This window comes from Rhineura floridana, chromosome 18 (assembly GCF_030035675.1).
Source record: "Rhineura floridana isolate rRhiFlo1 chromosome 18, rRhiFlo1.hap2, whole genome shotgun sequence".
NCBI lineage: Eukaryota > Metazoa > Chordata > Lepidosauria > Squamata > Rhineuridae > Rhineura > Rhineura floridana.
The window spans coordinates 20,928,805-20,956,528 of record NC_084497.1 but is presented as its reverse complement, the minus strand read 5'-3'; the positions used below and the strand labels follow the sequence as shown (position 1 = coordinate 20,956,528).

Here is a 27,724-nt window from a genome sequence, read left to right as displayed (position 1 = left end):
GCTTCCGGCATCTGCGTCCAATAGGAAAGCTCCCACATGGTACGGTTCCAATACTGCCCCCCCGACAGCCTAAATCCACACAGGTCAGTTCCGTTCTGAAGCGCTGTTGTCCTTAATCTGTCAGGGAAGAGGTTCCTGCTAGACTGGTAAGGACCCTTTTGGGGCACATTATAGGGTCGCGATTCGGGGAGGGGGAATTATTTTGGATTAGTGAGGGAATTCTTAATTGTGATATGTTGTAAGGTTAGGAGACGCTTGAGGAGTCAAGGAGAAAGAAAGTAGCGTGGTGATATCAGCTGCTGTTAATATGTAGCTGCCTCTGATGATTGTGGGATGGTAGTGAATGTACGTTCCAATCTGCCTTCTTTTCTCTAGGGGTATGAGGGCGAATCCAGTTGAGATGTACACACATATGCAGCTCCCAGAGCAGCTCATGGAGCTAAGCCTGAGGGCGAGCAGTCACAAATTCCAGTTTAAAAAACGAAACTGAACAGAAATACAGACTAAAGGGCTGGAAAAATAAAAAGGGGTTCAAATGTTGCCAAAAAGAAAATGCGGTTGATGCCTTCTTGGGAATCCAAATTCAAATGTGGCTTCCCAATGCGATTATGTCTGATCCTTGGTGACCCTTCCAAGTGTGGGAACCTAGAAAGCTGCCTTATACCAACTTAGATGACCGTCTAGCTTGGTATTGTCTACACTGACTGGCAGCACCTCTCCAGGGTTTCGGAGAGGGGCCTTTTCCAGCTGTACCTGGAGATGCTGCTGGGGACTGAACCTAGGATCTTTTGCATACAAAGCAGGTGCTCTGCCACTGAGATAAGGCCCTTCCTTGTAATTAAAGGTATGGTGAAATGTTAGTTTGGCTTTTTGTGAGTGATGATAAGGTGTGTGTGGGGGGGATGTTTTCATGTTGTAAGAGATCGAGGAAATCCGTGCTTCGGAATTGTGCATAATTTATTTAAAAAATCGATTTATCTTACAGTATTTGTATAGTGTTTTTCAGCTTTACTCATTCTCATAGCAATTCACATTAATAAAACCAGGCTTATTGGCAGAGCAGGTTCCCCTCGCAATGATAGACCTGGATACCAGGAGCTGTCAGTATTATCAGATGATGATATTGTATGGGTCCTTGTTTTGCACTTCTTAAAGGTGGCAGAAGGAGGTGTGGCAAATGCTTTGTAGAATCCTTACTAGCCTTAGGGGTGTTGCAGCAGCTGCTGCTCTGAGCAGATGCGTCAATTACTTCAAGCCTTTAGAATAGGGTCAGGTAACCTGTGACCCTCCAGATGCTGTTTGACTCCAGTTCCCATCAGCCCCAGACAGGGTGGCCCATGATCAGGGATGGTGGGAGTCTAGCAATATGTGGGGTGCCACTTTATTCTACATTTTTCCATCTCTGAAATTGAAATAGTTTTGAGATTTTTTTTAAAGGCTTCCAGAACACTTCCAAGTTTATGGTGAAGCAGATGTAAGGTATATAATAATAACTAAAAGGCAGAGCTAACATAAGCAAATACAAGCCTGCTGGATCAGGCCAGAGCCCATCTAGTCCAGCATCCTGTTCTTACAGTGGCCAGATGCCTCTGAGAAGCCACAGGTAGGACATGCATGTAACAGTACTCCTTTCCCCACTTGTGATTTCCAACAACTGGTATTCAGAGGCATATTACCTCTGCCAGTGGTGGTAGAACATAGCCTTATCCTCTATGAATAATCATCTTTTTTTTTACAATAATTTTTATTCAAATTTTCATAAAACAAACAAAACAAAATCAAAAACATAACACAATAAAAATAAAAATAAAAAAATTTGACTTCCGACTTGTCACAGATCAGCTATAAATATATAATATATATCAAACCTGTCCCTTAATACATACAAAATCACTTTTCTCCATAGTCTATCTTAATTAATCGTCAAATCCCATTATCATGATTTCATTTTTATCTTTCAACAAAAAGTCTAAGAGAGGCTTCCATTCCTTAAGAAATGTATCTATCGATTTTTCTCTAAGTAAACATGTCAATTTATCCATCTCTACTAAGTCCATTAATTTCAATAGCCATTCTTCCGTTGTTGGTGTTGATTCCATTTCCCACTTTTGTGCATATAATAATCTTGCTGCCGTAATCATATATAATATTATTCCATATTTCTTTTCTATTTGTTTATCCATAAACCCAATAAAAAAAATTCTGGTTTTGACTGTATATTTATCTTTAAAAATTTTTGCATCATCCTACCTATCTGTGCCCAAAATAATTTTGCCTGTTTACACAACCACCACATATGATAAAATGATCCTTCTTGTTGTTTACATTTCCAACAAACATTAGAAACATTACTATACATTTTTGACAACTTTTCTGGAGTCATGTACCAACGATACATCATTTTATAGAAATTTTCTTTAAGATTATAGCATAATGTAAATCTCAAGCCTTTTTTCCACATATTTTCCCATTGATCCATTTGTATATTATAACCAAAGTTTTTTGCCCACTTTACCATACACTCTTTTACTTGTTCTTCTTCCATATCCATTTTCAGCAAGAGTTTATACATTTTCGCAATTATATTTTCATCATTTATACACAAACCTATTTCAAAATCAGATTTACTTATTTCAAACCCATACATTTTCTTATCCATTTTATATCTCTCTAACAACTGTAAATAGGCAAACCATTGAGAACTATATCCTTCCTTTATCAGTTGTTCTCTCTCTTTCATTATATATTCTCCATGTACATTTTCTAATAGTTCTTGGTAAGTTAACCATTTCTCTTTTCCAGCCATTTCTCTTCTATAAAATGCTTCTTGACTTGAGACACATAATGGTATTTTCGAGTAAAACCTTGGTTTATATCTATTCCATATTTTCAACAGAGGACGTCTTATAAAATGATTATTAAAATCCACATTAACTTTTACTTTATCATACCATAGATATCCATGCCATCCCCACTTCAGATTATGGCCCTCCAAATCCAATAGTCTTTTATTCCTCAATAATAATGAATAATCATCTTTTAAAGCCATCCAAGTTAGTGGCCATCACTACATCTTGTGGCAGCAAATTCCACAGTTTAACTGTGTACTGTGTGAATACTCCTTTTTGTCTGTCTTGAATCTTCCAACATTCAACTTCATTAGATGTCCTAAAGTTCTAGAGTTGTGAAAAGCATCATTTTTTCACACCACGCATAATTTAATACACCTCTATCATGTCTCCTCTTACTTGTGTAAACTGAAAGCCCCAAATGTTGTAACCCTTCCTATAGAGGAGTTAGCTTCTCATTTGTTGCTGGTCACTAGATAGAGCTGTTCGAATTTTTTTAAAACACTAGAACTGATTCAATTTATTACTAATAATTTCTATAGCACTTTATCCGTGTTTTTTTTTTTAAGAATTCTTATCTCCTCCTCCCAACAACCCAGGGAGGTAGGTTAAGCCAAGAGGTGGTGGGCTAGCCCAGGGTCACCAGGAGTTGTGCCAGGTTTAGTTAGGACTTAAACATGGCTCATTGCCCCCGTCCTAGTCCAACTCGGGGGCCCACACTCTTTTTCGCTAAAACCGTATCAAGATCAAATAGTCAAAGATGGAAAAGAACTGTTTCAAAGTGGTGAGAAGTGAAGATATTCCACATGTTAATGTCATGTCACATCTCTCTCTGAATTTCTTCATGCAGCATGTAAACACACATATGCACAATACTCTGCCAGAGCACATCAGATGTGCTTCGCAGCTAGAAACTCCTAAGAGCTGGGTCAGGCATGGGGAACTTTGAGCTCAGGGGCCAAATCAAAGCCTCTAGACATCTCTACCTGGCCCATGGGACTCTCCCCACACCACATGCCTCCAGGAGCTGCTTCATTGTCCTGTTCCCATGCATCTGCCTGGTTGGAACATGTTCTTCCTGTAGGACAGAGGTGAGGACCCTTTTTATCTTGGCAAGTCAGATCTTTTTCTCACCACCCTGCAGGACCACCCACATGCTTATCATCTGATGACATAATGATGTCACGTGAGTGGTCCCACCCACCTTTTAAAGTTGGCCCACGGGGATTGGGGGAAATAGTGACCAAGCAGGATTAAACTCCCCATGCATACATCAGCTGATGGGAGGGGAGTTCAGTCCTGCTTTCCAGCCCCAGGATCCGGCTGTATCTCTACCTGACTCATATATGTGATGTCAGGTGTGGTCCAGGTGAGCATAGTTAGGGGAAAACTGTCTCGTGGACCAAATAGGGAGGCCTGGCAGGCCAAATTTGGCTCGCTGGCTGGAGGTTCCCTACTCCAGCTGTAAAACATAGCCTGCTGCACAAGAGTCCCATCCATTGCTCCACCCACGTTTGCCTCTGGCCATGCCTACCACTGGCATATAGCCCCCATCAGGTTGCCCAGGACTGGAAAAGGTTTGCCACTATCTGACTATTTTAACAAACTGCCCTCAAAAAGGCAAGCAGAAAATTCTCGGCTTGAGTCTAAACGGCTGCCTCTTCTTCCAGCCTGCAAAATGGATATGAAATTCTACTGCTGGCAGGAGAGGCCGGGAAGGCATCCTCCTGAAAATGTCCCCTTTAAGATAAAAGCACTTGACTTCTCAACTTGAGACCAGGCTGCTCCCCTTAATTTGAAACGGGAGCTTCAGAGCATCTCAGAAAGGGAGGAAAAATACAAAGCCTTGCCTCCTTCTGTCTCCAGTTCCACGCTTGTTCCCATAGCAACTCTCTCCCCGTTGATCTGCTGCAAGGCCTTGAACTTAAGTGCACACACACACACACATGGAAGAAAAGGCTTTGAATGCTATTTTGTGCTCCCTTAAAGTATCTGAGAGTTTAAAAATAAAATAGGGGCGGTAGAATTTCCTACAGAAAGACCTCCAATGCCAGCAGACGCTAGCCTTAAAAAAGAATTCCTAAAGCCGTGCGTTTTTGACTCAAAAGGCCACCTAATGAATAGTTTAAAGGCTTTGGTTATGAACATCCCTGCTTCTGAAGGTCTTCCCACTGTGGTTGCTGCAGAGGTCAGTCCCGTTTCTCCATTGCAAAAAAAGAGGGAAGGGATTGAAAGCAGTTTAGCAAGGCACTCGTCACCACAGGGGCAGATGAATCCAGTGCTTGGCTTAGACGGCAGGTCAGATGTGCCACAGGCAGCTGCACTCAGAGACTGGCTCATAACAGATCCCGGTCTTCATCTTCACATTCAGTATCAGGCCAGGAAAAACCACGTTGGCAAGCCAGAACAGTCCCAGGACAGAGAAAAAGGCTGGGGGGGGGGAGAGAGAGTTCCATTAAAGGAAAGGATAGCGCACACTTGGATTTTCTCTGCAGGTGCAAAATCGCAGGTCAAGCATGAAACAATCTACCTTTCTTTTATTTGTTAAAGCTTCTAGTCCTCATGATAGTGAAAAACCAACCATCTGTGTGTGTGTTCCCCACCACCACCTTCATTACCTAAATATTTGATAAACTCCCCACAGGGAAGCAGAATTAAGTTATGGTAAACACAGCAAACCTGTGGAAACAAACTTCACTGTATTGCAGAGTGGCAATCCTCTAGCCCTCCAGGCATTGCCGGACTCCAGCTCCCATTGTACCTGACTACTGGCCAATGGCCATGCTGGCTGGAGGATGATGGGAGTTGTAGTCCAAAATTTCTGGAGGGCACCAGGTTGGAGGAAGGCTGTTTCAATGCAAAAGATAAGTATGATACATACCAGCTGATACCAGACTGCTCACTGAAAGCATCACTGATAGGTAATAAAGCTCAGGAGTAGTTTTGGCCTGTGGAAGACACAACAGTTTATTATTTATAAAACAGGCTTGAAACATTTTTCAATCAGAAGAGCCCTACCTGCAGATTTGCAATCTAATGAGGTCCAATAATGAGGTCTGTATAAAATCAGAATAACAAATCTCAGCGTTTTCCATTTTTGAGCGTGGCTCAGTTGAAGAAGACACAGCACCCTATGGATGTTTACTGGGGAGTGTGTTCTACTATATTCAAGACAACCTACTCTCAAGTAAGCATGCATAGGATTGCAGCTGAAGTAACAAATAGGAGCAATTCTGAAAGTGCAAATAAGAAGGTTTTTTAAAAAAGTTATATTCCAGCTCACTTAACTGAATGACCTAATCCAGTTACAAGATGGAGATTATAAGAGGGCAACTTCAAAGGGCTGGCGTTGATGCAGAAGAAACTGCTAGCAGAGAACAAGTTGGGGTAGAGGTGCTTGAACAACCAAGCTAGCAGTTGGATAGCTGAAGCACAGCTCCTAAACGCAGATGGTTTCTTCTGAGGAAGTTACGTTCTCAGGCAAACTGACCAAGAACTAGTTCACATGTAATGTTAAGCCAAACTGTGGGTTAACACAGCGGAAACTGGTGGCTCCAATGTCAGTAGGGCAGTGAATCTGCTGTGGATTTTATGGAGCTTTCAAGGGGCTGTACACGGTGCAAAAGTCCGCTCCTCCTCTGGTCCTGCTGCGCTGTTGTGAGCTAAGCTGTGGTTTGGCTTAGCATTATGTCCAAACCAAGGCTCACTATTTGTCTCACACCCAACAAACCGTGAAGTGCATCCCAAAGTTTGGCCTACGCCTTATGGTTTGTCTGGAGAGGACAAACCATGGCTTAGCTTGCGGTAGCACTGCAGGAAGAGGAGCACAGCAGCCACGATCTCCTTTCCAGGAACCCACACATTTGCTCACTGATGCTAAGCCGTGGTTTGACTCAGTGTTACGTGCAAAGCAGCTCAAAGAGCTGTTCACGACTATAAAGCACGTGGTACAGCTTTCCTGAGACTGTACCCCTTTGAGAGTGCAAGCAGGACACAAGCAGGCTCAGAGGAGGAAATTGCCTCCGAGTACCAGTTGCTGGGAGCAGCAACAGAGGAGGAGTATTGCACTCATCTGATTGGCCGCTGTGAGAAACGGGAGGCGGGACTAGATGGGCCTTTGGTTTGATTCAGCAGGGCTCTTCATATGAGTTACAGTGAGGGAGGGCTGATGCCTTCATGCCCTGCTTCTGGGCATCCCCAAGACATCTGATTGGCCACTATAGGAAACGGGAGGCTGGACTAGAGGGCCCTTTAGTCTGATCCAACAGGACTCTTCTTATGAGTAATAGTGAGGGAGGGTTGTTCCCTTCATTCCCCTCCTGTGGGTTTCCTGGAGCCATCTGATTGGCCACTGTGGGAAAACAGGAGCCTGGCCTAGATTGACCTTGTGGTCTGACCCAGCAGGGCTCTTTGCATGTTCTTGTGGAACTAAAATGCTTCTCCAGACCACTATTGCAAGCCCTTAAGTCTGCAAAGATAGGCTCTTGGGTGCATGGATAATGTTTGGCAAGAGCTCAGAAGGTGGCAGGCCTGAGCAGAAATCCAGTGCATCGTGCAACACGCTTTACCTAACTGTACATACTGTACCTACCACGCTGTACCTAGCAAAATCAGAATGATGCCATTTGTGTAGCTCAGGTTTCCATTGGAACAAAACCGGGAATTCCTTTGGCCCACAATTCCGGTTTCAAAGGAGATGGACTGCAGGAACCTTTGGGACATGGCCACCCAAAAGCTTCTCCTGATTCTGCTAACTTGGGGGCTAGGTTTCTGCTTTTGTGCTAAATATAACAGCACTGTTATCTACTCACACATTGTGCGGCTAAGGCAGTGAATACCACAGTGCAAGCTCCTTTTGCAAAAGAGGCAACCCCAAAAACTGAGAAAGTCATCTTCAGCTCCCACGGAACAGGCTCCAGCGTGACCAGAAGCAAAGCCAGCCCTGAAAAAGATGATGAGGGAAAATTAGCATACTGGAAACACACTTGTGTAGACAATCGGGGTGCAGGGCTGTCGACGACCCGCATAAGCAGCTCCCTTGTATCAAGTCAGGCCATTGGTACACCTAGCTCAGTATTGTCGACACTGACTGGCAGCAGGGTTCCAGAGAGGGATCTCTCCCATTCTTAGATGTGGCTACGAGAGACTGAACCTGGGTCCTTTTGCTTACAAGGCAGATGCTCCACCGCTGAGCTATGGTGGTAAAAATAAAGTAAGATCCTAGTCGTTGTTTTGCATAAAGGGCTGATTTAAAAAGAAACATAGGAAGCTGCCTGTTGAGTTGATCCGTCTTTCCCAGCCCTACCTGGAGTTGTTGGGGACTGAACCTGGGCCCTTCTGTTTGCAAAGCAGGTCCTCTGTCACTGAGCTATGGTCCTTCCTCTAAAAATAAAGTAAGATCCTACGATTGTATCCAACTAAGGATTTTGCCCGTTTGCAACGTGCATCTTTAGTTTCCACCAAGCCTAACTGGAGGGTGTAATTTAAGGGCTCATATACTGAGGACACAGGCACACTATACATTTAAAGTCACCCCCCCAAAGAATCCTGGGAAGTGTAGTTTGTTAAGGAAGCTGTGGACGGGCACATCATTTGGCTTGCTGGGCGGCAGCAGCAGCAGCAGCGCAGCTAGACTACTGCAGTTTACCCACCGACAGTGAAGAAGGTGAAGATGATGCTTCCAACCAAGTTGTGGAGAAGGGGCTGGCCACAATAGCGAGACGATCTAGGTCTGAAAAAGAATATTGAGAAACCAGAAAACAGTGGGAACCTTGAACCAAACGTTCTGGGTTAATAAGGTGTTCTTCAAATATAGGCTGGGATGTATATACACCTGGCACTCTTGCAGCAGAGTAATTCCAACTCTGAGCCAAGAAAAGCTGGATTTGTCTACCTGTTAGAAATTATGGAAATTCCATCCAAATGATCCCCAGCCATTCCCCCCCCCCAAGTTCAGAATTTTAGAAGCTGCGGTGCTGAAGTATAAAATATACTTAAGAAGACTCAGAAAATATTAAAAATACACATGGTGGAATATGAATTATTTAATTTATTTTCCCCAACAATTGCAGTCTTTACACTTCAAGACCTAAAGAGTCAAAAACCACATGTAAGAATGTAATGAACTTGAAGATGAACTAGAAATCATTCAAAGTTCTACCCCCAAATGAGTTTCATTCATATTCAGTTCACCTGGCAATTATGGGAACTACTTTCAGGAATTATTCTGAACTTTTTGAACTAATTCAGTGAATTTTGTCAAACCTAACTAGTTCATTCCAGGCACTGTATTTCCATATATTTGGTCGTAATTTGTATAATGTATGCTATCTCTGGACAATGAAGCTTTGCCCTTGGCAAATCCTGGTCTCCTTGTTAGCTTCTGAAAATTCATCTGTGCGCTTTCATACCTGCCTTTGCCAGCTTAAGGGCTAGAAACTTGGGTCTTGGCTTTTCTTTTCCTTTCTCTAATCAGAAGCAGTGGATTCTCTTGAAACTAAGCTGTGTGGGTCTGGCCACGCTGACCCCCAGCATGCAGCCCCCGGAAAGCTGCCCAGTAGGGAATGTGATCCTCAGGCTGGAAAAGTTCAACCACAGCAGGGGTGTGGGGGATCTCTGAGCAAGCCCTTGGCAAAGGCTGGGGAACCTCCAGCCTGGGGGCCAGATGTGGCCCTTCAAGCCTTTCCGTCTGGCCCTCAAAACTCTTCCCCAGGCCATACCCCTCCCTGGCTCTGCTTTGCACCCAGAGCATTTTGGCCTGACCTGCATGTGTCAAACTCTAACGATGCCTCTTAATTGTCTGGATGGGGCACACAGAGGGGTACGTAGAAATTTACATGTTTGTTCCCTCCACTTTTGCCTCTGGCCCCACCCATCAATGGCATGTGGCCCCTGGAAGGCTGCTCAGAAGGGGATGTGGCCCTTGGGCTGCAAAAAGGTTGGGGAGCTTGTGTGGCCCTCCAGATGTTGCTGGACTCCAACTCCCATCAGCCCCAGCCAACATGGCCAGCCCTCAGAGATGATGGGAGTTGGAGTCTAGCAACATCTGGAAGACACCAGCTTGGCTCCCTCTGCTTGAGATGCGCAGCCCTCCCTTTTATAACGGGCCTGGCAATCACAATCCCTGAAGCTGTTGACATAACCTAAGAACTGTCCCAACAATAGCCTCCCATTGAATTTTCAGCCATTCTGGTTTGGAGTTTGAACCCTCAGACCTTCGAGGGATGGGGAGAACAGGAAGAGAGCCAATAGCCTTCTTGCCGACAGAGACTTAAAAAAAAAAAAGAAACCCCAAGGAACTCAAAATCAATTCAAAAATACTAATGGGCCAGGCTGCAAGCACTCTCTTCTCAACGTCACCACCGCAGGATATTCCAGTTGGCGCCCCCCAAGTTCTAGAAGGTACACAAGGAGTGTCCAGGGATGTTGCAAGCAAGACAAATGGATTTTTACAGCAGCAGCACCCCTCCAACACCCCCACCCCACTTTGTACCTTAGCAGGATGTAGAGCTGGAGAAGAAGCACAGAGATTCCAAGGGCCAAGATAACAAGTTGCCTGGGAGAGGAGAAAAACAAACGCCAAGCAATCCTTTTGTTCCATGGGAGAAAATGTACCACCATTCCGTAGGCTGGAGAATTAGCGCAAGCAGTGTCAGTGGTGGCTGGTGCCCTTTGGGACTGGTAGGGCGGAAGGTAGGGAGCCCAATAGTAGGTGGAACCAGAGCCAATGATTGGCTGAACCAGAGCAGAGCCAATGACAGGCAGAGCCATCCCATGGGATGGACTTAAGTAAGAAGGCAAGCAAATGGAGAACAGATTGGTGGGTCAGATCCCCATTTGCCCTAATGTAGTAGTCTTCAACCTTTTCTGACCCAGGACCCACTTTCAACCCAAAAATGCATTTGGGGTGCCATTTATTTATTTATTTGATTTAAATCCCACCTTTCCTCCCAGCAGGAGCCCAGGGTGGCATTTTTTGCCATATATTTGTATGGTGGTAGTGCTATTGTTGAGACCCACCTTAAATCAGGCTGTGACCTGGTAGTGGGTCGAGACACACCAGCTGAAGACTAATGCCCTAATGGTCCAGCCTCCACTCAGCTGTGTGTCAAGTGGTAGGATCCTGTTCTTGCATTTTGACAAGAGGGCCTTCAAGGAAAGAGTCAGTGCTGTGGTTACGTAACCACACCTGCCTCCCCCCCCCCCCCGCCAACCTGGTACCCTTCAGGGAGTGGTTTTGGACCACAGCTCCCATCAGTCCCACCCAGCACAGACCAAGATGCTGTTATGCCCGAGATGCAAGTCCTTACAGCCTGAGTCTATGGCGCTTTGGAAGCCATCTGTTGAAGTGGTAGGCCGTGTGAGCGAGGCAGAAGTGGAGCATAGCTGATCACCAAAAACCTGGGATGAAAGAGCAGAGTCTCTTCTTAGGATCGATTGGCTAATTCTTGGGGAATTTTAACGCAAGACTGGAGATTCACCGACTCCACCTTTCCCCAACCTGGTGCCTTCCAGATGTTTTGGTCTATAGCTCCCATCAGCACACAGATGTCTTGGACTGTAACTCCCAACTGGGCTGGCTGGGGCTGATGGGAGTTGTAATCCATCACAGCTGGGGGGCAGCGGGTCCCCCATCCCTGCTAAGAGGGAAGGCGCACTGTTCACTTCCAAGTTGTTCTGATTCTACAGAGTTCCTGAACGAGGTGAGATTTTTAAACCAGGAACTTCCTAGTTTGCAGAGCCTTCTCGTAGCTCTTCATTAGAGATCCTTCTATCTGCTGTTTAACAGTATTGAATGAAACAGCACTGAACGGATACAGTGCTGTGCATAACTATGTAGCGTCGGCCATCACCTTGGATGGCTTTAAAACACCATTAGAGAAATCCATGGGGCACAAGGCCATCTGCAGCTGCTACCCATGATGACTGTACTGTACCTCCAGGGTTGGAGACAATCTGTGTTCTGAATGCCAGTTGTTGGGAATCGCAACTGGGGAGAGTGCCATTGTGCTCAGGTCCTGGAACCATAGAATAGTAGAGTTGGAAGGGTCCTATAAGGCCATCAAGTCCACCCTCCTGCTTAATGCAGGAATCCAAATAAAAGCATTTTGAAGCATGTTTGGGGGCTTCCCGTTGGGGCACCTCGTTGGCCGCTGTTGAGAACAGGATGCTGGATTAGATGGGCCTTTGGTCTGACCCAGCAGCCAGGGTCTTCTGATGTTACGTTAGCATTCAAACTGCACATTATTTCAGCAATACCCGTGAGCATGTGCAAAGTGCTTCTCCAGCCCCTTTCATATTACAGTCAACCATACACACATATAGGGAGTTAAGGGGAGACCCACAATTTAATATTTAACAGAATTTATAGGTAGCACACAAACACACCCTGTGGGAATGGACATGGGGGGCACATAACGGCATATAGTTAACTTGTAACAGGGCATTTAAGAAAATGTGTTCCTGAGCATGTACAGAGTGCCTCTACCTTATGCCTCAGATCGTGTGTGCAATTCGAGTCATCCCATACACACACAATTGAGGGTGTGTGTGGGAAATAATGGCATAGGGCTGTAACTAGAGCTAGATGGACTGCCTTCAAGTTGATCCCGACTTATGGTGACCCTATGCCACTATGCCACACTGGCTCTAGCCAAAGCTAATCCTACTCAAGGGTAAACCCATTGAAATTAATGGCCATACCTAACTTAGATCCATTGATTTCATTGGGTCTACTCTGAGTAGGGCTAAATTGGATACAACCCAGGTATTTTACACTTAACAATCCATGGCAATCAAAAGGAGACAGTGTTCCTGAGCATGGTTGGAGCTCATTTCGCCCACGCAGGGCTGAGTCCTCCCCATCCACAGAAATGTACAAGGAGGGAGAGATCAGCAGCTTTCACACAGGGATCCCCGGCTCCTTTTTGTTTAGGAAACCAGACCCCTCGCCACCATCTTTTCTCACCCGGTATGTCCGTTTAGCCAGGTTGCCGCGTGTAGCCTCTCCGCAGCAGTCAGGATTTCTCGTCGCCGCTGTCTTCTCTCCCCTCGCAAACGGCACAGCGGCCCCTGGATCGCCCCGTGCGCGGCCCGCGCCAGCCAAAGTTGGCCGCCACCACCCCCCGCCTGCCCCCCCGCCCGTCCTCCGCCCGCCCGCCTGCCTGCCTGCCCGCCCGCCTGCTTGGCCGTGAGAAAGGGAGGCTGCACAGTGCACGCAGCGCACAGTGCACGCAGCGCACAGTGCACGCAGCGCACAGTGCACGCAGCGCACAGTGCACGCAGCGCACAGTGCACGCAGCGCACAGTGCACGCAGCGCACAGTGCACGCAGCGCACAGTGCACGCAGCGCACAGTGCACGCAGCGCACAGTGCACGCAGCGCATAGCACTTCCCGGTGCCCAAAGAGCTCTCACGCTTTCTTGGCCGGATCCTATTCAATCGTGCCTTTCAGCACTTGTAGTAAAGTTGGAGGGCAGATGGAGGTTCCAAGCGCTGATGGACTACAGCTCCCATCATCCCTCCCCATTGGCCATGCTGGCCGAGGATGATGGGCGTTGGAGTCCAGCGGCGTCATCAGGCTTTCCCTCATCCCTGAACTAGATCAGCCGTGCCCTGCCCTGCCCTAAACTACCACCATCACAACTTCTAACGCAGGAGGAGGGGGGAAAGCTGTGTGGCCCTCCAGACGTTGCTGGACTCTGGCCAGGGGTGTAGTCGTCCAGGGTCTTGGGGGGGGGGTGTCTTAGACCCCTTATATTTTGGGAGCAGGATCCCTGTCTCCAGCATCCTATGTGCCAATAAGTAGGAAAAGGGAGTGTGTTAGCTGCTGAGAAGAGTCATCTAATATGTTTGCTTGGTCTTAATTCTGCTGATTGGAGCCTATCAGAGTGAAAGGAGGGGAGACAGCTGCTGAGAACACTCTTCCCTTTCATGCTTATTGGCTTCTAGGGACATCTGTTGTTGCGGCAGAAGGCATTCACAAGGATCTCATTCTCAACCCAGCAGCAAAATGTGTGTGTGTGTGGCTGTGCCTATGACTATCATGAAGGGACCCTGCACTTCTGAATTTGCCACTACTCTACTGATTCCAACTGCCATCAACCCTTGACCATTTGGGCCATGCAGGCTGGGCTCCTGGGAGTTGGAGACCCAACATATATCCGTGAGGGAGGAGGGTGGCACCAGTCTTGCAAAGGCTGCATGCAACAAAACTGTCAGTGTTTCTGGTGGGACGGATGCGATTCCATAGCGAATCTTTCAGGTGTTGTGTAGCCAAAGTGAGTCCTTCTCAAGAGTAGGCCTATTGAAGTTAATAGACATGATGAACTTAAGTCCATTAATGTAAACAGGTCGGCCCTGAGTAGGACTTGGACTGCAATCCAACACACACTTACCTCAGAGTAACTCCCATTGAACCCAATGGAGCTTACTTCTGAATAGGCAAGTACTGGATTGTAGCCTTAGTTGGAAACAATCAAGCATGTCTCCATTTAGCAAGCCTTCTAACATCTATATCCCAGGTGGCATTTGATCTGGATTTGAATTGACTTTCTATATGTGCTGCTGTTGTTTCAAGCTGGGCTGTTTCTGACTTAAGTCCTGGTAAAATGAAAAAACAGCTGGAATAGCACAGCGCAGAGGAGAGCCTGCCTGGGAGTCCAGAGTCTGTGTGTTCAAATCCCCGCTCGTGTCTCCTGGGTGTCAAGGGCCAGCTAAAGATCACTCCATATTGAGTGGCTCAGGGGTCACGTGCCCTGCCACCTGTGCAGCTGTTGCACACCCACTGAAATGAATGGACCCAAGTTGATTGTGTTCATTACTTTCAGTGGATCTACTCTTGAGTTGGACTAACATTGACTACAGCTCACTGTTTTTATATATATATAAATTGTTTTCATATATGTAATTATTCTATAGATGTGATTACATTGTAAATTGCTTTGGGATGCCTCATGAGAAACAATTTGTAAATGAAATAAATACTACTACTACTAATAATAATAATAATTTAAAGGACTGTGTCACTCTCATGCAGGGGGTGGGAGCCTGTGACTGTCTAGCTGTTGCTGGGCTACAACTCCCATAATCCCTGACCATTGGCCATGCTGGCTGGGGCTGATGGGAGCTGGGGTCTAACAACATCTGGCAGACCATAGGTTCCCCATCCCTGCCCTAGTGCAAGAAATCCATCTCTCTCTCTCTCTCTCTCTCTCTCTCTCTCTCTTTGTGGTTTGGAAAGTGGTAGCCAGGGTCAAGCATGGTGGGACAGGGTCCTATCTGCACCTATTACCTCCTTTTTGTTCAGGGGTAGCATAGCTAGACAACAGTATATTTTCTTTAAGGCAGTTTATAAGAACATAAGAAGAGCCTGCTGGAACAGGCCAAGGACCTGCCTAGTCCCGCATTCTATTCTCACAGTGGCCGCCAGGTGCTTCAGTTGGAAGCATGCGAATGGAACCCGAGTGCAACAGCAACTCTTCCCTTTTGCAGTTTCCAGCGACTGTATTCAGAACCATTTGCTGCCTCCAACTGCGGAGGTAGAGCATAGCCATCGTGGCTAGTAGCCTTTGATACCTTTATTCTCCATGAATTCCCTTATACTTCATGAAGATTCCGCGTGGGGGCTTCTTCAGCTGGCTTTGAGCAAATGTGTGTAATTTCTGATGCTTTATATTTTGCACAGTCTATCCCGGTTTGGCTAGGGAAAGGCAAAGAGCTGCAACAGAACATAGGAAGCTGGCCCTATACTGAGTTTTTTACATGTGATTATTATATAAATGGTCCATCTAGCTCAGTATTGTCTACACTGACTGGCAGCAATTCTTGAGGATTTCAGGCAGGGAATATTTCTCAGCTCTGTGTGGAGGACTGAGCCTAGGAGCTTCTACATGCAAAGCAATTGCTCTGCCACTGAGCTGTCACAGAAAGACAGAAGAACGTAGGAAGCTGCCGTATACCGAGTCAGACCATTGGCCCACCTAGTTCAGTATTGTCAGCAATGACTGGCAGCAGCTTTCCAGAGCTTCGGCAGGGGATGTTTCCCAGCCCTGCCTGGAGATGACAGGGAATGAATCCAGGACTTTCTGCAGTTGCTCTACCACTGAGCTACAGCCCTTTCCTGAAGATATAGGAACACAGGAACTTATATTGAGTCAGACTGTTGCTCTATCTAGCTCAGTATTGTCTACACTGACTGGCAGCAGCTCTCCAGGGTTTCAGGCAGTGGTCTCTCCCAGCCCTACCTGGAGGTGCTGCTGGGAATTGAACCAGGGACCTTTCGCATGCAAAGAAGATGCTCCACCGCTGAGCTACAGCCCTTTCCTTAAGGGTTGGACTTGATGGCCTTGTAGGCCCCTTCCAACTCTACTATTCTATGATTCTATGACTTAGGAACATAGGACACTGCCTAATTCTGAGTCAGGCCACTGGGCCTTCCTTTTTTGTTCTAACACGAGACAGTGAGTTCCGTTTGGCCTCATGTCGTCTTAATGTTTTTTAAGAAACGATAATTATTGCTCCATTTGAAAGGGAACGTGGGTTCCTTCCTTCGTTCTTGTCACTTCCCTCTTCTCCCTTGCAGCATGCGGTTGTGGTGACTCTGCCCTTCCTGCGTGGCTCCAGCCAAGGCCTATGGAGAATTCGGATGGCAGGACTGAGGTGGTCCTCCTGGCCTGCGGGTCCTTCAACCCGATCACCAACATGCACCTCCGGCTCTTTGAACTGGCGAGAGATCACTTGCACGAAACAGGTAACGTCAACCGCTCTTGTGCTTGAGGGTCCCTCTTGAGGGCTTCCCCTTGGGGCATCTGGTTTACCACTGTTGGCAACAGGGTGCTGGACTAGATGGGCCACTGGCCAGATCCAGCAGGCTGGTCTTATGTTCTTACTCTTTTGAGGACTGTTTTGGAACCCTAATTTACCACTCAAATAGGGAGACTGGGTGTACATTACATCAGAGATGGGGAAACTGGTGAATCTCCAGAGGTCCCATCAGCCCAAGCCAGCATGGCCTATGGTTAGAGATGAAGGGAGCTGTGATCCGGCAACATGCAGAGGGCCACAGGTTTCCCCCACCCTGAATTAAGAGACTGAGTCTGCAATCCTATGCACACGTACCTGGGAGTAAGTCCCATTCAACACAGTGGGCTGACTTCTGAGTAAGCCTGCAAAACATTGTTCTGTGAACCTTGCCTCTGCTCATGTGCTTTGGCCATGGTTAGGGAACTTGTGGTCCTTCAGATATTGTCAGGACTCCATCTCGCAACAGCCCCAGCTAGCATAGATAGCAGTGAGAGGTGAGGGGAGTTGTAGTCCAGCAACAGCTGGAGGGCCACAGGTTTCCCCTCCCCAATTAAGGCTTTTGGCTCAAACCTCAGTGAATTCCACCCCTCTAGGAGTTAGTATCCCACCAGTCCTCCAAGAAGCTCACAGTAGCATACACAGTCCTCCTCTCACCCATTTGATCCTCACAACCCTTGGAGGTAGGTGAGACGGAGAGATAGCAGACTGGTCTAAGGTCACCCATGGAACACTTCATGGCTGAGCGTGGATTTGAACTGTGGTCCTAGTCCAATGTCCTGGCGCCTCAACCACCCTGGTCCTTGGCTTTTGTTTGTTATATACAGGGAAATATAAAGTGGTGAAAGGGATAATTTCGCCCGTCGGGGATGCGTATAAGAAGAAAGGCCTGATCAGCGCCAGACACCGGGTGACGATGGCCAGGCTTGCGACAGAAAGTTCCGACTGGGTGGAAGTAGATGACTGGGAGAGCAGCCAAAAGGAATGGCAGGAGACTGTCAAAGTTCTCCGGTACTGTTTGGCAGAGCATCAGCTTCGCATGCAGAAAATCCCCACGTTCAGTCCCCAACATCCTCAGATAGGGCTGGGGAAAGACTCTGGAGAGCCACGGCCAGCCATTGTAAATAATGAGCCAGATGAACTCTCTGTACAAAGGCCATAGTTCAGTAGCAGAACCTCTGGTATGCATGCAGAAAGTCCCGGGTTCAATCCCCAATGGCCTCTCCTGGCATTGCCAGGTAGCTGGTTCGACCCCCTCCAACAAAAATGGAAGCCCTGCCTCCATTTCTCTCCTGTTTCCCCTCTGTCTCTTTCTAGATTGTAAGCCTCTTGGGGCAGGGACCTGTCCTCTTCTACCGAAATAAAAGCACATGCTGCTTTCTCTGTTTACCTCTGCATTCCCCTCCTCTTTCTATGATGTCTTCCCTGTCAGTTTATAAATTGTATATCCGTTGGGGCAGAGAGTTGCCCTTTCATACTTCATAAAGTACTACGTTAGCCTTCGCCAGGTTGGTGCCCTCCAGATTTTTCTGGACTACAACACCCATCAGCCCCAGCTACCATTACCATGCTGGATGGGGCTGATGGGAGGTGTACTCCAAACAATCTGGAGGATCCCAGCCTGGCAAAAGCTGCACCATGTATTCAAATGGCGTGTATTATAGTATTGTTGCACGCCACCCCAATCTCCGAGCTGTGAGATTTCCAGGGGTCCCAGCGCTATATAAAATCATAGAATAGTAAAGTTGGAAAGGGCCTATAAAGCCCTCAAGTCTGACCCCCTGCCCAAATCAAAGCATCCCCGACAGGTGGCTGTGCAGCTGCCTCTCTAAAGCCTCCAGTGTTGGAGAGCCCACCACCTCCCTAGGTCATTGGTTCCCTTGTCGTACCGCTCTAATAATAATGGGAAGATTATTTTAAGTGATCAGAAAAAAGAAAGAGTATGACCACCACCACCCATTTTAAAAATAATCCCTCTTTGTGCTAGATATCACCAGCAGAAGCTGAAGCGTTCGGATCTTGCCAACAGCTTTGATGATGCGGCTCCTTTGAGCAAAGCAGGACGGAAAAGGAAACGCGAATCAGGCAGACAACTCCCCGTTGGCCGGAATCAATCACAAACCAAAGGTTAATGAAAGAGAGATGGGAGTTGGGATCCCCCTTTGTTTCCGGGCAGTGAAGAGTTAGAACCAGGATGGGGAATCATCATCATCTTCTTCTTCTCTTCTATTATAACAACAATAGCATCAGCATTAGCATTTTGTATTGTAAGAGATTAGAGAACAACACCCTTGATTAATCCTCATTACATCCTCACGGATATTGGAGAAGGGCCATAGCGCAGCAGTAGAGCATCTGCCTTCCATTCAGAAGGTCCCAGGTTCAATCCCTGGCATCTCCAGGTACAGCTGGGAAAGATTCCCTGCCTGAAACCCTGAGGAGCTGCTGCCAGTCTGTGTAGACAGTACTGAGCTACATGGATCAAAGGTCTGACGTCACATAAAGCAGGCTCCTATGGCTTAAGGGAAGCACCATTATTCAGTGGTAGAGCACCTGCCTTGCGTGCAGGTTCAGTCCCTGGCATCTCCAGGTAGAGCTGGGAGAGAAGCCCTGGCCTGAATCCCTGAAGAGCTGCTGCCAGTCAGTGTAGACAGTATTGAGCTGGATGGACCAATGGCCTGACTAAGGCGGGTTCCTATGTCTAAAGGGAAGGGCCGTAGTTCAGTGGGAGGGCATCCCCTTTGTATGCAGAAGGTCCCAGGTTCAATCCCCGGCATCTCCAGGTAGGGCTGGGAAGGACTCCCTGTCTGAAAGCATGGATAACCATGATTCAGTGTAAATCCTGAGCTAGATGGACCAATGGTCTGACTCAGTATAAGGCAGCTTGCTATCTTCCTGTGTTCCTAGGTGTCCCCCAGCTGAAGCTCCTCTGTGGGACAGATATTTTGGAGTCCTTTGGGGTCCCCAAACTCTGGAAGCCAGAAGATATCACAGAAATCATGACCAACCACGGCATGGTCTGCATCTCCAGGGTGGGGAACAATGCCCGGAGATTCATCTACGAGTCTGACGTGCTGTGGAGGCACAAGGATAGCATTCACCTGGTTGAGGAATGGATTACCAATGATATCTCGGCCACCAACATCCGGAGAGCGCTGCGGAGGGGCCAGAGTGTCCGATACCTGATACCTGACGTGGTTCAGGCCTACATCAAGCAGCACAACCTGTACACCGCGGAGAGCGAAGATCAGAATTCAGGGGTCACCCTAGCTCCTCTACAGAGATACACAAGGAAGACTACAAAAAATTGATGGAGTGGAAGCTGGTCCTTTAGGGCAAATGGGGAACTGCCCCACCAACCTCACCCTTGATTCCTTCAAGCCCCTCTCGCCGTCTTTCTTACAACCAGTCCAGAGAGTGGCCCTGGCTGTCAACTTTCTCCTCCTCTTTAGTCTCCTTTTGATCCTTGTAGAACTCAGCTTGGAGGAGGGTGGGGACAAAACTAGAATTAGTTGGCTTGGCCTGCCATTGGCTCTGGCTCAACCAGTCATTGGCTCTGGCTCCACCTACTGTCTGGGCTGCCTACATTTTGCCCCACCGGTCTTGATAGGCACCAGCCACCACTGATATTGAACTGTCCATCTCTTGATGCGACTTACGAGAGAGCAATATGCTTGGCGTTTTATTTTCTCCTGACAGCCTGAATTTTTTTTTATATATAATTTTTTTTATTCAAGATTTCAAAAACAAAACAAAACAAAAAAGAAAAAATTAATAACTAATACAATAAAAAATATTGACTACCGATTTGTCGTAAATCAGCTATAGGTCTATAGTATATAACAAACCTGTCTCTTAATATATTACAGAATCACTTTCCTCCAGTAGTTATCTTGATTAATCATTAAATCTCATTAACATCATTTCATTTTATTCTTTCCACAAAAAGTCAAAGAGAGGTTTCCAGTCCTTGAGGAATATATCTATCGATTTTTCTCCAAATAGGCATGTCAATTAATCCATCTGTTCAAGTCTAGTAAATCCAGTAATTTCAACAGCTATTCTTCCATTATCAGTGTTAGTTCCATCTTCCATCATCCATCCTTGCACCCATAATCCTGCTGTCATAGTCATATAGTAAGAGTCTGATAGGAATTTCCTTCATCACAAATATTTCCTTGCCATCAATTCTGACTGTGTTACTGAAATATTGTTGTAAAGTCATATCTCTGTTCCTCTTTTTTACGGAATGCACTAACACATCTCTTGAGAGTTTTTCCATTGTCACATATCTGGAATTAATTCTATAAACTTTCTCTATTTCAGGTTCCATCAGATCATTCCAGTCCAGGAATTTTTTTGAAACATTGATAAATTTATCTCTGATATCTTCTCCAATTCCTTCAGAGACAGCGCTGAATTCCAAACAATAATCTTTGTCACTAGGATCCATCACAGCCATAAAATTCAAATCTTTTTCCAATTCCACATTTGATATATCTATTCCAATCTCCAGGATTTGCACCTTCTCTTTAATTTTTCTTCCATCTTCTGTTACTTGTCCAGTTATATCTTCTTTTCTCATAGAATCCTTTATTTCTTTCAGCTCCTGTTTCATTTTGCCAAATTCAATTTTCATCTCTTGTCTGCCCTGTCTCAATTCTTGTTTCGTTATCTTAATCTCATCCATTATTTTCTGAAACATATTTAGAGAGAGAACCCCTTCCTGTACATCCAGGGTCTCGGCCACTTTCTTGATTGTCATTCTTAAGACCAGGAAAAAAAAACCCCTTCAATTTCCAATATAGCCACTATTCCCAAGCAAAGAGCAATTTATTTCTTTTTCCAGCAACAAAGGAGTTAATATTTCAAGCCTGTTGACATCATCTTCTAGACAGCACAAACTGCCTTATCTCTTATGTTACCAAGAGTGCAAAACAAATTTAGTTCACAGCATCAAAATAGTTAGTGGCATAAAGAATAAGCAGATTCGTCAAAATAAAGTAGACCAGAAAAAATAGTCCCAGACTCAAATGTTCATATTAATTAGATTTCCTCCTCAGATTAGATGCCCCTCATCCGTTTGTATCTTTATAATGCTCAATTCCATGCCAGCTTTTTGCAATAAAAACAAAGATAAGCTATTTCGATTTTCTTCCTCCTTAATTCCGTGTATAAAAGAGAAAGGTATAACTCACCCAGGGATTCTTTGTTGCTGATTCTTTAACAAATCTCTTTTACTGTAACAATAATAAAAATGATAAGAGTAGACAGAAGGATGCTTGCCTGTTAGAATCCGTTTTTCTTTAAAGAAAAAAAAAGTCTTGCTTAGTCAGTTTGAGCTTGCTTGAATTCCCTGACTCCGTCAGACGCTGCTGGCTACACCTTCGTTCATAGGCGATCCTGATGAATTCCAGTCCCCAACAAACACAACGAAGCTTCTGTGGGTGATCTCTTCGTTTCTCCCTTGCCTGGGAGAAAGTTTTTACCAGTCAAAAAATTATTCTGACTAGTTTTAAAACTGAAAAAGCTTCCTCTGAGACGGGAGCTCGTCTCAGAGGCAGTCACAGGCGGAGCAATCCTCCTGGGAAGTCACCTGACAGCCTGAATTGATGGCTCTTTCACTTGTCATTGCCACCAGAGCTATCCCCGTGCATGCCAGAACTGGGGGAGGGGAGGGGAGGGGGGGAGCTTATGCATAGTTGCCAACTGTCCAGTCAAAACACACATCCCTTGCTCCTGTGCCGTTCGCATATTTTCTTTTGCAGAAACTGGCAGTTGAGTGTTTTTTTTCCACTGCACCATCACCTGCTAGTGTCTGCAGATGGAGCTGGCTTTAAAGGTGCAGGAACCAGTTGCTGGACAATAAGCTGGCAACCCCAGCTTTATGAACCTGAATCCCAAGCCTTCTACTGCGTTGCAGTCTTCCACTTGCAGGTATGAACACCAGGCCTGATTGTAACGCACCAGCTCTTCCATTCTTCGGATTGTATCCAATGCTAGTCCTACTCAGAGGAGACCCATTGCAATTAACAGCATGACTAGTTTAGCTCCATGGATTTCAGTGGGTCTAGTCTGAGTAGAAGTACTTGGATACAACCCTTCTTCTCTAGGGGGATTTGGGCATCAAGGCCTGGAGAAATGGAGTACGGGCACCATGTGTCACTATGGGAAAATGTTACAGGTCGTTGGCATAGGCTTGATAGCAGGGTTCATTGCTACCAACGCCTCCTCATCCTAATGCAGCTTGATTAGTGCTTCCATTTTCATATTTAAGGTCATATTTAAATATTCTATTATCATATTTAAGGTCATATTTAGCTGGCAACCTGTGGCAGACAATGGAGTAGAAGGCCTTGATCCTGATTCCTGATACACCCAAATGGCGGCTTTCAAATGGGAACTGGAAGTGAGGGTCACACATCTCTCCATTCCAGCCTTTGCCAACCTGGAGTCCTCCAGCCTCTTTGGACTACAACAAAAAGCTGGCTGGGGCTGATGGGAGCTGTAGTCCACAGAAGCTGGAGCACTCCAGGCTGGCAAAGGCTGTTCTACTGCTCTCAGAGTTCCGCAGATATGTCTTGTTCCAGTTTCCTTTCTTTCAAGTACTTGCCTCTTTTTATGGTATGCTGTGACCAGCGGTGCTCCAAAAGGGGGCGGAGCATGCTGCCGATGTGGGCGGAGCCCCGTGAGGAGCAATATCCTCCCCTAGGATGTGTGACTTTTACATGAAGCATATGTCTTTGGAAGACAAAAAAAAAGTTTGCTGCTCTACTGAATCCTACCTCCTCCTTTTCCTAGTACCTTTGCATACAGAGTCACGTAGCCCAACCCTTTGTGTGTTTCCTCAAAAGTAAGCCCCTTTGCATTCAACAAGGCTTGTTCCTGAGCAAGCGGGCTTAAGGTTGCAGCTTTGGTGCCTTATTTTCTGAAGTTCTAGAGTAGTTTTAAGAAGTCTGGAGTGGTCTCAGCTAAGCTGTTTGCATGTGTGAGAGACCACGATTTCCTGGTAATGCGGCCTCTCCTAAAAAAAATTATTCTGAAATGCTGGATGTGAGATTAAGTCCCCAGCGCTCACAGAAGTGGTCAAACTGAGTTTGGACTGTACCACTTTAGTCATACAGGTGGGGGCTAACACAACTGATTACTCCTCCATTCAATTTTTTTAAAAAAAAATCTCCATATATAGAAAACTAACTCACCAGGGAGATGACAGTCTTTCTCCTTGAGAAACTAGTTTTCTGTGTGCAGTGATTTTTATTTATTTGGGGGGTTTCTTTTCATATAGAGGGGCACTAAATCATGTGAGCCTCACTTGCAGCCTGAAGCGGTCCAGGGTCCACCACAATGAGGACTAGGACTAGACTTTAGGAGAGGCCTGCACAATTTTGGGCATTGCAGCTTGACAAAATCCTTCTAGTAGTTGCCATTGCAAGCAAGCAGCAAGACCAGGAAGTTTCTTAGACCATACATGGCTGGTGGTGAGCCACCTTCAGCTCGATGTTCTGTGAGTTATGCAGGCTTGTTTCAAGCCCTTTGTGGGCTGCTAAGCACCATTTTGCCAACCTTGGGCTATGCAAATAACAAATGGGACAAAGGGATAGAAAGGGGACGTGCACTTCTATCGAAATCTAGTATCTTGGCAGCAAAGAGCTGCCTGCTTTATTACTTGAATATTTGATTGACTACTGTTTAAGTGTGCAAACTGGCCATACAGCCCCAGTCTGCTCCTAATGCTACTTGGAATTGGGAGCGTCTCGTAAGTTCATAGGCTCCTCCATTCTCCGAATCATATGCTTCTTTCCTCTTCTCTTCCACTTGTGCATTTGACCACCACCACCCTTTCCCAACTATGGTTGCAACTCTGGCTTGCAGCTAGCTATGATTACTATTAACTGAACATATCTCACTAAACCTGACTGAAATTATGTGTGCACCAGTCTTAATCCTAACAGTGGTTAGCTCAAGCCAGTGTTTGCCTACCCAGCTGTAACCATGGTTGCAGTCCCTGACTTGCAGGTAGTAGCTGTGATTAGTAAGATCAGTGCACATGTGACACTAACCAAGGTTAGCATGTGTGCATGAATCTTAATACTAAGAATCTTAATCTTAATACTAAGAATCTTAATACTAAGAGTGGTTAGCTCAAACCAGAGTTTGTATACCCAGTTCTGACCATAGTCACAAACTCCAGTTGGCATGTAGCTATGGTTAGCATTAAGATGCACAGGTAACACTAGCAATGCACATGTGAAACTAGCAATATCTGTGTACCAGTCTTATTGGTAACCATAGTCAGCTCAAACCAGCATTTGCCTACCCAGTTTTTACAAACTAAAGTTTTCAGGTAGCTATGGTGAGTATTAAAATCAGTGCACATCTAACACTAACCATGGTTAGTGTGTGCATGAATCTTAATCCTAACCGTGGTTAGCTCAAGCCAGATTTTGTATACCTTGTTCTAACCATTGTTGCAAACTCTGTGTGGCAGGTAGCTATGGTTAGCATTAAGATCATGGCATATGTAACAGTAACCATGGTTAGCTCTGAAAAGGAAGGAAATAATAATACTCTCAGGAGGTTGCTCCCAATCTCCTATAGATGGTTATGAGAACGGACAGTGTTACTTCAGCACTAATGCATATTGGCAAGTGCTGTTTGTGGCTTTTGCATCTCATCTTGATCTCATAACTGTGTTGATTCAGAATTCCTCACAGGAGAGGAAAGGGAGAGGGAAAGAAAGCAGTAAAGCTTTGGTCCTCTTAAACTTCCATGACTTGTACATCAACAGAACAGAGTTGAATTTTTGCACCTTTTTCCTGACAATGTGATATGATTCAAGAATGCTGGAAAGAAGCTACAGGAATTATTAAAAGATATTGCAGGAGATGCTGTAGAATATAATGCCCCCCAGTCCAGTGGTATTATAAAATGAGCTGGAAAACTGCATGAAAAAGAAAGACAGAATATTAGCAAGTGAATGTAATTAGCTGGAGCTAACATGTTCCTTTTTTAAAAAAATAGGAGGAAAAAAAGGGCAGCAGAAAAAAGAAAATAGTAAAAGCACCAATGTGTAAGCAATCTGCAATGATTACAGTTAGACAAGGCAATAACGTATTTATTGAATGTGGTTTTTTAAGACCGGGGGGGGGGGGAATTATTACATAGTGGAAAAAGAACACTCCTCAAGAAAATCTACAAACATTATCAACATTATAGGCATAATACACAATAATTTCAGGTGTCTTTTATTTTATTAAGTTGCTGAGTGTGCTTGCATATCATTTAATGTTTTTCTCCTTTTTTAAAAAAGGGGAGGGTTCTAGCCAACTAAGTTCTACTAAGAGTAACCCATTTAAATGAATTAGTTATGTCCATTAACTTCAGTGGGTCTACTCTGAGTAGAGCTAGTATTAGCTATAACCCAAAGAGTTTAAAGCAGGTGCTTTGGCCCTCCAAATGTTACTGAACTCCCGTCAGCCCCAACACTCATGGCTAATGGCCAAAGATGATGGGAGTTGTAGTTCAGCAACATCTGGAGGGCCAAAGGCTCCCCACAGCTGGTTTAAATGAATTATTAACATCAGGAGCAGAACAGAGCTAAGAGTTCTACGTTTACACAGTCATTTTCATTGCAGAAATGCACTTTGTCCTCCCCCTCCGCAGCAACACACACAACCAACCCATTAACATCATAATGCTGTAGTGTGAGTTTGTATGTATGTACATGTATGTTCCTGCACTTTATCTCTGTGCTGCCAGAGAAGCGGTGTGCATGAGCCAGCAGATCAACATATGACATTTTGGCAACTTCCAATAAAATGAGTACAATTAAATCACTTAACAAGCCTGTGTGTTTCTTTTGTACAGAGGGATGGTGGGGGGCTTTTTTCAGCCCAAGAGCTGCATTCCTTTCTGGGGGCCACATGGTAGTGATGGGCAGGGCCAAAGGCAAAAGCAGGCAGAACAACAAATGTGAATTTTACCATTATACAGTAGGCAAGTTTCTACACACAGTCAAACATCCTTCTTTATCCTCCATCCAGTCACGCAAGAGGCACTGCAGGCCCTAACGGGGTGGGTGTGCATGCACTTTTTTTATTCAGATCGACTCTGTTCCCTTTTTATTATCCCATGAATTAGAGAACAATGAAGCTCGAAGGACAGGAAGGCAACTCTGGTATTGCAATCCCAGATGGTCTCTCCAAGAGCATTGCAAGGCCCAGAAATGTGGTCAGAGTTCAAGGCCTCACTGTACTTCTGCGGAGGTTGCTAAATTGTTAAGGGCTTCAGAGGGTTTGCCCATCCAGGAGACGATTAAGAAGAGGAACTTTCATTTTACACCCACATATTTTTAGCTTTGGCTGAATCATGTTGTGGAACAAAGGTTGCACATGGCGGCTGCTTCATCCCGTTGCCTGTTTAGTCTTATTTGAACATAAGAAGAGCCTGGCTGCTGGATCAGGCCAATGGCCCATCTAGCCCAGCATCCCGCCCTCACAGTGGCCAACCAGATGCTTGCTTGGGAAGCCTACAAGCAGGACCTGGCCACAAAATCGCTCCTCCTCTCTCATGACTGCTAGCAACCAGTATTCCAAGTCAGATTGTCTCCAACAGTGGAGAACATAGCCATCAAGTTGGTAGCCACTGATAGTCTTATTCTCCATGAATTTGTCTAATCCCCTTTTAAAGACATAAGAGCAGCTCTGCTGGATCAGGTCAAAGGCCCATCAAGTCCAACATCCTCTTCTCACAGCCACCACCCAGAAGCCCACAAGCAGGATCTGAGCACAACAGCAACTCTCCCCACTTGTGATTCCCACCAGTTAGTATTCAGAGGCATACTCCCTCTGACAGTGAAGGTAGTAGAACATCTGCTCACAGGCAGAATATAGTACACAGATAACACACATGCTGAAGATCATTTGGACTTCTGTCACCAGCCAAAGGATCAAAGACTGATTGCAACCCCTCTGCCCAAGAATGGTTAAGGAAGAGCTGTGCTGCATGAGGCCAAAGATCTATCTAGTCCAGCATCCTTTTTCTGATCAGATTCCTCCAAGAAGCCCAGAAGC

General features: G+C 45.7%; 1 protein-coding gene across 1 annotated transcript; it reads left to right on the top strand.

Moving 5' to 3' along the window:
* The first annotated feature begins 76 nt into the window (after positions 1-76).
* NMNAT1 (nicotinamide nucleotide adenylyltransferase 1) lies at positions 77-26,470 on the top strand. Its single transcript, XM_061601484.1, has 5 exons — positions 77-146; positions 16,432-16,599; positions 17,477-17,660; positions 18,637-18,776; positions 19,557-26,470. The coding sequence occupies exons 2-5, from the start codon at positions 16,482-16,484 to the stop codon at positions 19,958-19,960; spliced, it is 846 nt and encodes a 281-aa protein (XP_061457468.1). The 5' UTR covers positions 77-146; positions 16,432-16,481; the 3' UTR covers positions 19,961-26,470.
* Positions 26,471-27,724: the final 1,254 nt, after the last annotated feature.

Coding starts and splice junctions, on each gene's coding strand:
- NMNAT1 (XM_061601484.1), top strand. CDS start 16,482: ATGGAGAATTCGGATGGCAGGACTGAGGTGGTCCTCCTGGCCTGCGGG. Junction 16,600..17,476: donor AGATCACTTGCACGAAACAG/GTAACGTCAACC, acceptor TGTTATATACAG/GGAAATATAAAGTGGTGAAA. Junction 18,777..19,556: donor GAATCAATCACAAACCAAAG/GTTAATGAAAGA, acceptor CTGTGTTCCTAG/GTGTCCCCCAGCTGAAGCTC.